Source organism: Pongo abelii, chromosome 6, assembly GCF_028885655.2.
Source record: "Pongo abelii isolate AG06213 chromosome 6, NHGRI_mPonAbe1-v2.0_pri, whole genome shotgun sequence".
NCBI classification, from domain to species: domain Eukaryota; kingdom Metazoa; phylum Chordata; class Mammalia; order Primates; family Hominidae; genus Pongo; species Pongo abelii.
In genome coordinates this window covers 108,554,280-108,569,038 of record NC_071991.2, presented here as the reverse complement: position 1 = coordinate 108,569,038, position 14,759 = coordinate 108,554,280, and the positions used below count along the sequence as shown (strand labels likewise).

At 37.4% G+C, this 14,759-nt stretch overlaps 1 protein-coding gene across 10 annotated transcripts in view; it reads left to right on the top strand.

Annotated features, from left to right (window-relative positions):
• IMMP2L (inner mitochondrial membrane peptidase subunit 2) overlaps positions 1 to 14,759 on the top strand; it is a 917,762-nt gene that overhangs the window by 66,128 nt on the left and 836,875 nt on the right. For all 10 annotated transcript variants that reach the window (XM_024249965.2, XM_024249972.2, XM_063726140.1 and 7 more), the window contains one exon: positions 3,830 to 3,933. In XM_024249965.2, coding sequence (XP_024105733.1) covers positions 3,830 to 3,933 — 104 coding nt within the window. The remainder of the gene's footprint in view (positions 1 to 3,829; positions 3,934 to 14,759) is intronic.

The window sequence follows — 14,759 nt, the reverse complement described above, 5'->3', positions numbered from 1 at the left end:
GGGAAAAGAAAATGTTATTAAGAACATCATAAGAAAGAGAAAAAGATATTTCTGTTTCTTAAATGGAAGAGGATCATCGTAAAGGACTTCATCCTCACTGTCTTCATATTGAGTAGGCTAAGGAGGAGGAGGAGAAAGAAGAGGAGTTAGTCTTACTGTCTCAGGGGTGGCAGATGTAGAAGAGGTGGAAAGGGAAGCAGGAGAGGCAGGCACACTCAGTGTAACTTTTATTGAAAAAAATCTGTGTGTTGTTGGACCCATGCAGTTCAAACCTGTGTTGTTCAAGGGTCAATTATATTTGTAAAGCCCTTAAACAGTGTCTTGCACATGGTAAGCACTTAACATGTCTGGCTATTATTATTAGACCAGGACACATGGTAAGTACTTGGTAGGTATTGGCTATTATTATTTAATTATTAATTAGATAATAGTTATTATTCATCACCATTTTCCTAGTAATGAATGGCATACTGAAGTTAAGTAACTTGCTGAAGATCATATAACTAGAAAGAAATGGAATCATTTCTAAGTTGGAGGTGAGAGACTGATTAGTATAGATATAGCATGAGTTACATAATGATTGGTGCTTGAAATATGATGATGCTAGAGAGGAAAGAAAACATGTGCCAAAAGTAGAAGACATTATGATTAAAAAAAGATCCCTTTAGCTTGCTGACTGGTTGGATGAGAAGTAAGAAGACAACTAAGATTTTTAAGCTGGTTGACTGGGAAAAGGGTAAACCGGATGTAAGAAAATAAGAAAGGGCTGGGCATGGTGGCTCGTACCTGTAATCTCAGCGTTTTGGATGGTAAGGCAAGAGGATTGCTTGAGGTCAGGAGTTCAAGACCATCCTGGTCAACATAGCAAGACCCTCCCATCTCTAAAAAAAAAAAGGGGAAAAAAAAACACCGACTTAGCTTGATGTGGTGGTATGCACTTGTAGACCTGTAGTCCTAGCTACCTGGGAACTGGGAGACTGAGCCCAGGAGTTCAAGGCTACAGTGAACTATGATCATGCCGGTGCACTCCAGCCTAAGTGACAGAGCGAGACCCTCTTAAAAAAAAAAAAAAAAAAAAAGAGGACAGGCGCGGTGGCTCACGTGTGTAATGCCAGCACTTTGGGAGGCTGAGGCGGGCGGATCACAAGATCAGGAGTTCAAGACCAGCCTGGCCAATATGGTGAAACCCTGTCTCTACTAAAAATACGAAAATTAGCTGGGCGTAGTGGCGCACACCTGTAGTCCCAGCTCTACTCAGGAGGCTGAGGCAGAAGAGCAGAAGAGACTGTCTCAAAAAAAAAATTTATTTGTTGAAATGATAACAAATTCCATTTTAATCCTGTTGATTTTTTTGTCAGGTAGTTAAGTGAAATGAGTAGCAGGGAATTTAAGTTAGAGATTTAGGTATTATCACTAAAGGAGTTGGTGAAAGCTCTGAAAGTGTTTGAGATGTTCAAGGATAACCAGTATTTTTCAGCTGCAAAACCCTGGATCAAAAATAGTGTCAGGATAATAGCCTCCATGCAGAATTTTGACATATTTGTCAACTCTTGCTTTGTAGAAAATCTGCAAGTAATCCCAGGAATCTTTAACAAAAGGCACATCATTACTGCTCCAGGGAGTAGCTGTTGCCCCACTGTTTTCCTTGCTTCTGCCCTGGTTGCTGTTGTTGTGTCTCCACTGGCTGCTGTCATCAGCCCCTCAGTGAAGGCGGAGAGTCTCAGTTGTTGCTTGGCACCTTCCCTATCACCACAGAAATGGCCACTTCCCATGGTAGCATTATTGGAGAGTCAGAACTCAAATCAGCAAGAAAGGACAACCCCAGCAACAAGTGGGCTGAGGCCAGGCATGGTGGCTCACGCCTGTAATCCCAGCACTTTGGGAGGCCAAGGCGGGCAGATCACAAGGTCAGGAGATCGAGACCATCCTGGCTAACATGGTGAAACCCGGTCTCTACTGAAAATACAAAAAATTAGCTGGGCGTGGTGGCAGGCGCCTCTAGTCACAGCTACTCGGGAGGCTGAGGCAGGAGAATGGCTTGAACCCGGGAGGCGGACCTTGCAGTGAGCCGAGATTACGCCACTGCACTCCAGCCTGGGCAACGGTGTGAGACTCCATCTCAAAAAGAAAAAAAAAAAGTGGACTGAGGACGTGAATAGATAGTTCTCAAGAGAAGATACACAAATGGCCAACAAGCATATGAAAAAATCTTCAGCATCTTTAATTATCAGGGAAATGCAAATCAAAACCACAATGCAATACTACCTCACTCCTGCAAGAATGGCCATAATCAAAAAATCAAAAAATAATAGATGTTGATGTGGATGTGGTGAAAAGGAAACACTTTTACACTGTTGGTGGCAATGTAAACTAGTACAACCACTATGGAAAACAGCATGGAGGTTCCTTAAATAACTAAAGTAGATCTACCGTTTGATCCAGCAGTCCCTAGCAATACTAGCTATCTACCCAGAGGAAAATAAACTCATTATATGAAAAAATAACTCATTATATGAAAAAGATGTGTACTTGCACACACGTTTATAGCAGCACAATTTACAGTTGCAAAATATGGAACCAGCCCAAATGCCCATCAATCAATGAGTGGATAAAGAAAATGTGGTGTGTATATATATTACTCAGCCATAAAAAGTAACAAAATAATGTTATTCACAGCAATCTGAATGGAATTGGAGACTATTATTCTAAGTGAAGTAAGTCATGAATGGAAAACCAAACATTTTATGTTCTCAGTGATATGTGGGAGCTAAGCTATGAGGGCACAAAGGCATAAGAATGATACATTGGACTTTGGGGACTTGGGGGAAAATGTGGGTGGTGGTGAGGGATAAAAGCCTACACACTGGGTACAGTGTACACTGCTCGGGTGATGGGTGCACCAGAATCTCAGAAATCACTGCTGAAGAGCTTAACTCATATAACCGAACACTGCCTTTTCTTACAAAACCTATTGAAATAAAAAATGAAAAAAAAGTATAAAAAACAGTGAAAAGGCTATCTTAGCTTTCCTAATTATTTTGTCCCCCTGTTCTTGCCCCAAGCTTGTTATTCATTGGCTTTGTCTGTACCCCTGTCGAAATGACAAGTATGCTGGTTTCATAGTTCCCCAATCAAATTTTTGTGCCTGTATGGTTCCTGACCTTTAGAAAAATTCTTACACAAAATGTTTCTCAGTTCTTGATCCATTAACCCTCAGGCACAGTTAGACTTCTCTGAATCCTAGGATGAAAGCCCCTTATTAGGCTCAAACTGGGACCAGGACCCTTAGGACATGTGCTCTTTTGAGAAAAGAGAGGTCAAAGTGGGAAATCCATACATTTTATAATGATAATCCTATCACATCTTTCTTTTGCCCCCTTCAGTTCTTCATATGACTGTGAAGATTTGTGGATATGACTGTGATTTGGGACTATTTCTTCTTTTCCCCAGATGGAACAATGATGTGTACTACTGTGGAATTAGATCCTATCTGGATATTTTGTTAGGAGGTTTGACTCACTTCTTATGTTTTTATATTATTCTTAAGGCTTTTCATACCTCTTTACTGGAGTTTACTAAAGATTTTAATGTCTAGCACACGTTCCTTTCAAATAAGCATTGGTAATTTATTTTTTTCTGGTTCATCTGTGAAGAATCCCAGTGAGCCTTTTTGAAAACTCATCATTTGCAGTTACTTTAGAACAGCAATTTATAGAAAGGTACTGTATTAGAAATGTTTTATTTCAGTCCACTTGAGCTGTGAAGTGCAAGAACCATGAAGATTGAAAAATACAAACGATAGATGTGTCTCTTTCTCCTTATTTTCTAGCCTTCTTTGAATCCTGGGGGGAGCCAGTCATCTGATGTGGTGCTTTTGAACCACTGGAAAGTGAGGAATTTTGAAGTACACCGTGGTGACATTGTATCATTGGTGTAAGTAACTCAGAAGCATACTTTATTTGTATATAAAATTATTTATACTTATGCTGATTTAACTGGTAATCCACTGTTAATATCATATTGCCAATTATTAAATTGAATACATGTTAAATATAATGTGTTTTAAAAAAGTCAATTTTGCAGTGTAACAATGCTATAAAAAGAATTTTTTGCATTTAAAATATGTTAGTTGACTAACATATTTGGATTGGGTAAAATGTATTTAATGAAATGTTGATTAGAAATTATGAAAAATACATGCATTTCGTATTACTTTGGAATATTTTGAAATTTTGCATCTTGGTAAGCAACTTTTTTGTTACCCCAATGTTTTCTTGGTCTGTATAGATTAAAAAGTATTCCTAGAAGGTGATAATTATGACATGAAAATCATTGACATTTATGTACATCAGGAGTTTAACTGAAAAAGGAAGTTTGAAAGACTAGTACTGGATGCTTCTGTTTGGGGCCAAAAGGTGGCACTGTTTCACTGTTATAATATGATGACTGGTCAGGATCAAAAATTTCATTCCAGTCTTAATGTAGAAAAGGAATGTCAAAGTGTGCATAACTGACACAATGATATAATACATAGTCCTAGGACAGGCTTAAATATTAGTTTGGAGATTTGTGTTTGTTTGCTTTAAAAGTAAATTTACACTAGGAAGACTGTAGCCAAACTTGTCTAATTTCTTCTGGTTTCAAATACTTATAAAAATGTTGTAGTATGATTCCCTGTTATGCCAGTTAGGGGTAGCAATTAATGTAGCAGTGTTACTGCCATTTGATTTGGAGACAGTAAAAACCTGCTACTGGGTAAATACTTTTCCCATTTATATTTCTGATTCTTGAATTGGAAAGATTTTTTTCTTGTTGGATGGTAACTTATAATTGTTTGGTAAAAGCAAGACATCATCTGCTTATTTGTACTTACCTTTGGCTAGTGCTTTGTGGAAATAGATATTCTGTAAATGTGTTTCTTTCAGACTATTCTACCAGTATTCATTTGAAAACATATTAACCAAATCTGGTTAGTGACTAATGAAATAAATTCAAGTGGAGTTTTGTATGGCAGACATCCAAGGAGGGGGATTAAATGCTTCTCAGGTTTTGAGTGCTTTTAAAAACATTAACCTGCTCTTTGAAGTGTACTTTTATTTTGTCATTTAGAGTACTATTTTTGCAACCTCCTAAACAACCTTTTCCATTCTGGGTTAGCCTGTCATATGCTCATTATTCTTTTGCCTTTGGTTTGACAAGGTTATATCCTCACTTAGTTGGTGATGGAAAGGATACCCACCCAAGTGAAAGAGGTCACACTATACACAGACAATTGTGCAGTATTTTTTTTTTCCCGTGAGAAACATGCTGACTATCTCTAACCAAGTGGACTTGAATAGATAATTGAAAAATAAAACAGGGCTCCTTGATATTCAGGGTTGCATGGGTCCATAAAAGTATCCTACCATATCATGGAGTATATTAAAAAGAGCACATTACTGTTTTATGTAAATATTCATAGTGATTGATATTTATTATATACATTAACTTCAAAAATATTCTATTCAAATTGGAATTGATATATAAATTATAGATATTCCAGTTGAACTGTGTTTTTTTTTTTTTTTTTTTGAGACAGAGTCTCGCTTTGTTGCCCAGGCTGGAGTGCAGTGGCGCCATCTTGGCTCACTGCAAGCCCCGCCTCCTGGGTTCACGCCATTCTCCTGCCTCATCCTCCCAAGTAGTTGTGACTACAGGCGCCCACCACCACACCCAGCTAATTTTTTGTATTTTTAGTAGAGACGGGTTTCACCGTGTTAGCCACGATGGTCTTGATCTCCTGACCTCGTGATCTATCCACCTCGGCCTCCCAAAGTGCTAGGATTACATGCGTGAGCCACCGTGCCTGGCCTGAACTGTGTTTTTAATGACTCAGTTATGTGCTATATCTTTGTCATGTACAAATAACACAAACTTTCATGTGCTTGTTCTTAGGAGGACCCATTTACATAAAAGAGTGCTTAGTTACTGGTATTATATATTTAACAACAGATGATCGTGAAGCAATATTGTTACTTTGAGAAAGAAACAAAAAATCTGATGCTAAATTGTTCTTTAGCATTATTTAAAGTATTTTTTTAGGTCAGGGCCAGGTGGCTCAGGCCTGTAATCCTGGCACTTTGGGAGGGCAAGGTGTGTGGATCCCTTAAGCCCAGGAGTTTGAGACCAGCCTGGGCAACATGGTGAAACCCTGTCTCTACAAAAAATACAAAAATTAGCCGGGTTTGGTGATGTGTGCCTGTAGTTCTAGGTATCTGGGAGGCTGAGGTAGGAAGATCGATTGAGCCTGGGAGGTCGAGGCTGCAGTAATCTGTGATTGTGCCACTGCACTCCGGCCTGGGTGACAGTGAGACCCTGCCTAATAAAAAGTATCTTTTTAGTCTTATGATCAAACATGCTTTCTAGACCGTATCCATGTATTTTCATACAATTTAGAAACTGCTTCATTTTAGAAGATTGATGTTGGTTTGATTGCAGTTTATAATATGCATTTAATTTATGTCAAATATTGAATATTTGCTTTTCTTACATAATGCATCAGTTTGTTTTTAACACAGATAATAATTTTTGTTACTACATTGGAACATCGTATTTATTTAAGAAATGTGTGACAAATTCAGAAATATATATTAAAATGTTCAATTTAAAGCTGATTATAAAATACACTTCGTAATTTTGTTTAGAAATTGATATTAACAGCATACTTCATTGATAAATAAGTAATCTTTGAAAACAAACCAGTATAACCTTTTTATATTAAAAAAATCTTGAGACAGTGTATTCGGAATGTGTGGTAATACACCATTTCTATATATATATATAAAATTCACTATAATATTATGTATGCTTTTCTGGAAAATTTGCAGTTTCCAAATTCTTACTTAAATCAGTAGGGCTTATTCAATTTTATAAACAGAGCACTGATGAAAACAATAACAATCTCAATAAAAATACTAACACAGTTTAAAAGACATGAAGTTTCTAATAATTAAACTGCAGTAAAAGTAGTATTTTACTTAAAACATAAAAGGTGAAGATAGCTTGGTGGTAGGTGGTATAAGGAAGGGTTGAGGCTGTCTGTAGATACAAGGGCAGAAAGACATTATCATCACAAGTCATAAATAGAGAAAAGCTTGTAAGCTTTGTACAAAATGTACTGGTACCAGAGCTGTATGCTCTCCTCATTGTTTTGTGTTACTTTGTTTTATTTATTTAGTTATTTATAAACAAAGATCAGGGTTAACTTTGCAATAGCACTTCTAAGAGAAAGGTTGAAGGTATAATACTGATTCCTTCCTGGTTTGCTGCCATTAGTATACGTAGCCTTCAGTTGCCTGTACTAATAAGGCAAAACATTAATGATCTGGGAAAAAAATTACATATGAACCAATGTAACTTCTGCATTACACTGAAATCTTTTCTCCACTTACCAATTGTGTATGTTAATTCATGTTACGGATACACATATATAGCAAAGCAGATTGTCCTTTCTATTGCAAGGGGCTTTGTTCAGAGTTGGTTGACCAGTGTTGTTTCCTAAAGCATGGGAGATCTGGCAGAGGCAGGTGGGTGCATATTATTTTTTTGCATATCTTTCTTATTTTTCACTGTCTCTTTCTTTCTTTAAAAAGTTGGTCACAATGGAGTTATTGTTTAAGTATGTTATTCAGTAGCTACATTTATTTAATAACATTATTGGTTGCACAAAATATGATTTGCTGCCATCAAGTCCTCACTATAGTATATGTAGGTGGCATCATACTCTCTTAGTGATTTACAAACTCATAGTGGTGATTAAGGTGGATTTTCTATACCTTGGAATTGACTTTTCATTAACCTGTGTGATGGCCTTCTTGGCTTAACATAAGTTGCACTATTTCACAATAATATATCACTTAACAAGTCCATTGGGACAGAGGTTCTTTCATAATAAAGTCCTAAATAATCACATTTAAAAGTGTTTTAAATTTATTTTACTTTTATTTGTTTTGAAGAAAAGTTGCAAAAATAGTATAGAGAATTCCCACAAATCCCCTAATATTAACATTATATAGAACCATAGTTCAAGTATTGAAACCAGGAAATTGACATCAGTAGAATATTATTAGATCTAATCTTATTAGACAAATAGGTCTAGACCTTATTCAAATTTCACCTGTTTTCCCACTAATGTCATTTTTTTGGGCCAAGATCCTACTCAAGATCTCATATTTTCATTTTTTATTTTTTATGTCTCTTTAGTCACCTTCAGTATATGCCAGTTCCTTGATCTTTGTCTTTTATGACATTGACACTTTTGAAGGGTACTGTCCAGTTATTTTGCAGAATGCTGCTCAGCCTCTTTAATGTTTGATGCCAGACTCTCTTTCAATAGAGAAGCACTAATGTTAATGGCAGTTGTTGAGGCTGAGGAAGCTGCAGCAGTGAGAACCCTGAATGAAGGAGAAACTCTGTCTGAGTAGGCAGTAGGGCCAGCTGGGGAGGTGGATACCACAGGGCAGAGGAGAAAGAGATGGTAGGATTTCTCTTTCAGGCATGGGTTTCTTTTTTTAGTTTCTTGGAACCACATACTTGGGTCATGACTACAAGGGTTCAGGGGTTCTAGAAATAAGTCTACCGAGTCAAATTTATAGCTGCTAGGAAGCAAAGAAGGAGAGCTGTGTGAGTGGGAGAAATGGCCATAGTTTATAGAGAGCTAGAAAGGAAGGAACAAGGGCTTCCTTTCTCTTCCTTTCCTCTTAATCTGGATCACAGATTTCACTGTATTGAGCCAGTGTCAGTTCTGTAGTAGAAGGTTGGTGTGAGGGAATTCTCATTGAATGAGCATGCCTGTAAGTAAGCATTGTGCTAAGTGCTTTGAGTATGCTGTTTTTATTTAATTCTCACAACATCTGGAGATAGTAATTTTTAACATAATGAAACAGATTTGCAGCAAGTGCATGACAAGTAAAAAGCAAGGCCAGAATTTGAATCCACGTTCATTTGACTCTAAGCCTGTACTGTCTGATAGAGCAAGCACCTATAGTTACTGAACACTTGAAATGTGGTGATTGCTGCTCGTTAAAATCATAATAATTTGGATATATTCATGCAAATAAATATATTACTAAAATTCTACTTGTTTCTTTTTCCTCTTTTTCTTCTAGTTTTATTTTATAAGAGATTGGGTCTTGCTATGCTGCCCATGCTGGGCATGAACTCCTGGGCCTAAGTGATCATCCTGCCTCAGCCTCCTGAGTGGCTGGGACTACAGGCATAACCAGTGCATCTGGCTGATTCTTCCTTTTTAAATATGCCTAGTAGAAAATGTAAAATTACTCATGTGACATACATTTTATTTCTATTTGATAACACTATGTCTAAATCTTTTCCCATTGTACACTGCTGCATACCTGGAGTATGTCTGAAGTGAACTAAGATAAAATCCCAAAGTCTGAGATGGAAAACACTAAGGGTAGTTCCTATGAAGCAAAGGTAGATTTCTAAAGATAGGTAAACACCTGGTGTTGGTGAGAGTGTTGGAGTGATCAGGTCCAAAGGCAGAGAGAAAAAGACACATAATCTATGGAGAGAAAAAAAACAACCATAATATTTTTAAAGTGTTTATTGACGGCTTATTTTTTTGTAGCCACTGGGTTAGGAGTTCTAACTTCACTTTTATTTGATTCTTATTAAGAAAAACCAGTAAAGTAGGTATTGTTATCCCCAGTTTTATAGATGAGAACACTAAAGCATAGAGAGGCTAAATAACCTGCCTAAGGACATAGTAAATATTAATAAGTGGCAGAGCAAAGGCTTGAAGTGCCTGACATCAAATCTGTGTCTTAACTGTCATCCTATAATGTCTCCATATAATGTGGTATGATGCTATGGTTGAGTAACATTGATTCTCACCAAAGAAGTCATTCTGGCCCTGGTATGTCTACATCTCTTATTTTACTCCCATTTCTGTAGTCGAATTTCTGATACAGTGGTTCCTGAAATACATAGTAGTCTCTTCATTAATAGCAATATTACTGTAATATGAACATATAGTGTGCATACAGTTTCAACAGCTGGTTTTTGTTGTGCTAAACTAATTGCCACTTTCTGATAGATGGCCAGTGTGGTGGCTGCTTCTCTATCGATAAGTATGAACAAAGAGTCATAAAGATTTGAGCAAGGGGAATAGATGAAATAGAATAGAGCCTTTGAAAAAAAAAAATGAAAGGTGCTTTGTGTCTTGAGTGCTTGTGAATCTTGAAAGGTTCCTTGACCAACCAAGGAAATTAATTGGAACCTGCTAAAAATGGAATTTCATGTTTTGCCCACAGTAGTGATAATACTGAATAATGACCCATAATTGTATTAAAAGCCAGTTATCAGTTGAGCTGGGAGAATATAATTGTGTATACTTATCTGTTCTATCTGTACTCATTCCCTATTTTTTTTTTCTTTTTTGAGACAGTTTCACTCTTTTTGCCCTGGCTGGAGTGCAATGGCTCACCACAACCTCTGCCTCCTGGGTTCAAGCGATTCTCCTGCCTCAGCCTCCCAAGTAGCTGGGATTACAGGTGCCTGCCACCATGCCTGGCTAATTTTTTTTTTGTATTTTTAGTAGAGACGGGGTTTCGCCATGTTGGCCAGGGTGGTCTCGATCTCTCGACCTTGTGATCCACCCGCCTTGGCCTCCCAAAGTGCTGGGATTACAGGCATGAGCCACCGTGCCCGGCACTCATTCCCAATTTTTAAAATCTATGGACAAACATTTTTCTGAGTTTGTAATTAATATAGTACATTTAGGAACCAAATATAGAAAGACCATGACTTTTACAGAAAGATTCTTTAGGGAGGATGAAGTACCTAGGTTTCTAGTTTGTTTTTTTTTTTTTATTGACAGTAAAATGCTGGGGAGGGAAATCCTGTGTTGCAGTTTATTTTTGGTACTTTCAATTATCCATAGTAATTTGCAGTCATTACTAAGTATATGTACAAGTGACATTTTTAAAATAAATAAAATGAGATAGTATAGGTATTATTATTCTTATTATTTGATATAGATTAAACTGATTTTTAAATGCTGTTCATAGCCATACAAAAAGTTGGTATCCTTGGCCGGGCACAGTGGCTCATGCCTGTAATCTCAGCACTTTGGGAGGCCGAGGCGGGTGGATCACGAGGTCAGGAGGTCGAGACCATCCTGGCTATGGTGAAACCCTGTCTCTACTAAAAATACAAAAAAATTAGCTGGGCGTGGTGGCGGGCGCCTGTAGTCCCAGCTACTTGGGAGGCTGAGGCAGGAGAATGGCGTGAACCTGGGAGGCGGAGCTTGCAGTGAGCCAAGGTTGTGCCACTGCACTCCAGCCTTGGCAACAAAGTGAGACTCCATCTCAAAAAAAAAAAAAAAGTTGGTATCCTTAAGACAGTCCTTAACAGCAATTTATTTTTTTAAGTAGGATAAAATGCCTTCACAATGCTTATACACTTAATTATGTAATAAGACATTTTCTTAGTTCAGAGACAAATTACAGCTTAGAAATGTTTAATAAATTTCAATTTTGAATTACTGAGATTTTGTGTTAATGTAACCATAGAAGATACACATAGCTTCTGCTCATCCTGTTTTATAAATTTTATATCCTTTGAGAGGTAACTATAAGTTATCAAGGAAAAAAATTATACAGGCAACATTCTATTAAATACTAGTGCTTATGTTTATAAATGTTTTTATTTTTACTCTGAAATAATCTAGTCTCTGAGAATGCTGTTTCTTATATTTAAAAAAATGAGTAAGTACAAGACAGCATTTACAAAGGACCTCCCAAATACACGTTAAATATTATATGTAAGGAGTCAGATTTAGCTATTGAGGAGAAGCATTTTGAATATAAGTTTACATAGTAATTACAATAGAATTAATTAAGTAGTGAACAGTTTAGGTTTCAAGCAGGAAATAGAACACAAGGCAAATCAACCATCAAATAAGTGTGTCAACCTATCTTAAATACTTTTGGAATCAATAAGATATAGAGGTATACATAAAGATAGGCCACAGATCAGTCAGTGGCTGATTTCTATTTCTGGCTGTAAATGGACTAGTTTATTTCAAACTAAGGCCTACACTGTGAATCATGAAAAAACTGGATTAAAAAATATATGTATCTAAAGGCATTGGAGCACTACCAAGAGCTAAAGATCTAAGAATGAAAGGAAACACACTGAAGTGAGCCCTGTATTTGGTGTCATTTTTCACCTTGGGTTCTGTCAATTTGCAAGCAACACAGGCCAAGCTGAGAAGCCAAGCAGCAATAGCTAAGATGGTGAGAGGGTGAGCAGAAATTTTGGCAGTTTCACAGTGCCTGCAAGCTGAAATTCAGGAAGGAGGAAGAAGGACCCTGGTAAAACACTCTAAGCTTTTCATTGGGATTCTTGTGAGGCTATATCCTAGGAGTTAGGAAGAACTATAAATAGGCCACTACTTACAAAAATCAAAATGTATTCTTTGATAAACCCAATCTTGATTTTAAGGTGGTCTGCCTTTACTTTAACTGTCTGTCATTGCTGGAAGCAAGAGATATCATGCAGAGTTTCTGTAATTTTTTTATACACAACACTTGGCATTTAATAAAAAATTATACCATGCATATTAGAAGCCAGGACCAAAAAAAAAAACAACATAAGAAAGGATAGAAACAGTCTCACAGTAATCTAGATATTGGAATGATTAGACATGGACTATTAAATAACTGTAATTGGCCAGGTGTGGTGACTCATGTCTGTAATCCTAGCACTTTGGGAGGCCGAGGTGGGAGGATCACTTGAGCTCAGGAGTTTGAGACCAGCCTGGGTGACATAGCAAGACTTCCCTGGTCTCTACTTAAACAAAAACAAACAAACAAACAAACAAAAGCTGGGCATGGTGTTGCATGCCTGTAGTCTCAGCTACTACAGAGGCTGAGATGGGAGGGAGGATAACATGAGCCTGGGAATTCATGGCTGCAGTGAGCTATGGTCTCACCACTGCATTCCAGCCTGAGTGACAGAGTAAGACCCTCTCTCCAAAAACAGAAAAAAATTATGATCGGTATTTTTTTAAAGTGATGAAAAGGTGGATAACTTCAGCACAGAATAAGAATCCATAAAAATAATTTAAAGAAATTCTAGAAATAAAAACTGTGACTGAAACGAAGAACTCAATAGATTAGTTTAATAGAAAATTAGCTGAGGAAAGAGTTAGTGAACTGGATAATGGGTCAATTAGAAAATATATAGAATATGGTATGGGGGCAGTAAAAGAATGGAGCACACAATCAATTGTGTAAATAGTGTAATAGTGAAAAATGCTGACTACAATCTAATTGGAGTCCCAGGAGAATAGGAGAGTAGGAATTGAGGAAGAAGCATTATCTTAATAGATTCAGGCCAAGAGTTTTCTAAAATCAATGAAAGACATCAATCTACAGAATGAAAAAGCACTATTGGAATAAATACAATGAAAGCACATTTAGGGCACATGGCAGTCAAACCACTGAAAACCAAAGAAGATAAAAGTCTATTATTTTTTTTTTTTTTGAGGCAGAATTTCACTCTTGTTGCCCAGGCTGGAGTGCAATGGCATGATCTTGGCTCACTGCAACCTCCACCTCCAGTGTTCAAGCGAGTCTTCTGCCTCAGCCTCCCGAGTAGCTGGGATTATAGGCATGCACCACCACACTTGGTTAATTTTTTATTTTTAGTAGAGATGGGGTTTCTCCATGTTGGTCAGGCTGGTCTTGAACTCCTGACCTCAGGTGATCTGCCTGCCTCGGCTTCCCATAGTGCTGAGATTACAGGCGTGAGCCACTGCATCCGGCCGATAAAAGTCTTAAAAGGATAAAAGATATTTCCTTCAAAGAAGCAAAAATATAGCCTACTTTTCAACTGATGGAAGACAGGAGATAACTGAATGACATCTCTATAAAGTGGTAAAAGGAAAAAAAAAGTCAATCTAGAATGTTGTACCTGTTGGAAATATTCTTAAAAAATGAAAGAGAAATGCATTCTCTTTCAAACAAGCCCCTAGCACATGCTCAATTGTTCTGTTGGACTTCATGTACAAAACAAATTCAAAGGGTTAAGAATTTCAAGTTAGTAGCTTCAGAGCATTAAGCCCCAAATGTAGGGTCCCTTCTGAGCCCAGGATTATGTGTGACTGCACTGGTCACATTGCCATGAAGCCAGCCCTGGTGGTTGGTAGAGGGGTGGGCACAGGACCTAAGCCAATCAGAGCCATTCCTGGAAATGGATATATAAATATTAGGAATGAAAAGTTATTTATTTTGTTAGAGTTTGAACAATATGATCTGTAGAAAACCAGTCATTTCCTTAAGGATATGTCAATAAATATGAGCCAAATGTAATAATTAGAACTTTGGTTTCCAAGCAGATTCCATGCTCTAATTCCCTGGATAGTGAATATAATAAGATGATATATCCATGAATAAGTTACTTTACATTGCCAAAGGGACACATGTAAATAAGGCTACTGATCAGTTTACCTTAAAATAAAGGTTATCCTGGATTATCCATGTAGGCTCAGTGTAATCACATGAGCCCTTAACAACAGAGGCAGAAATAGTAGTTAGGGAGATGCAGCATACGAAGTGAGAGAGATCCAAAGGACAAGAAGGATGCAACACATTGTTACAGCCTTTGAAGATTCAGGGGCCATGGGCAGAGGAAAGCAGGCTGCCTCTAGAAGCTAAGAATTACCTTCACTCAAATTTCAGCAAGGAAACAAG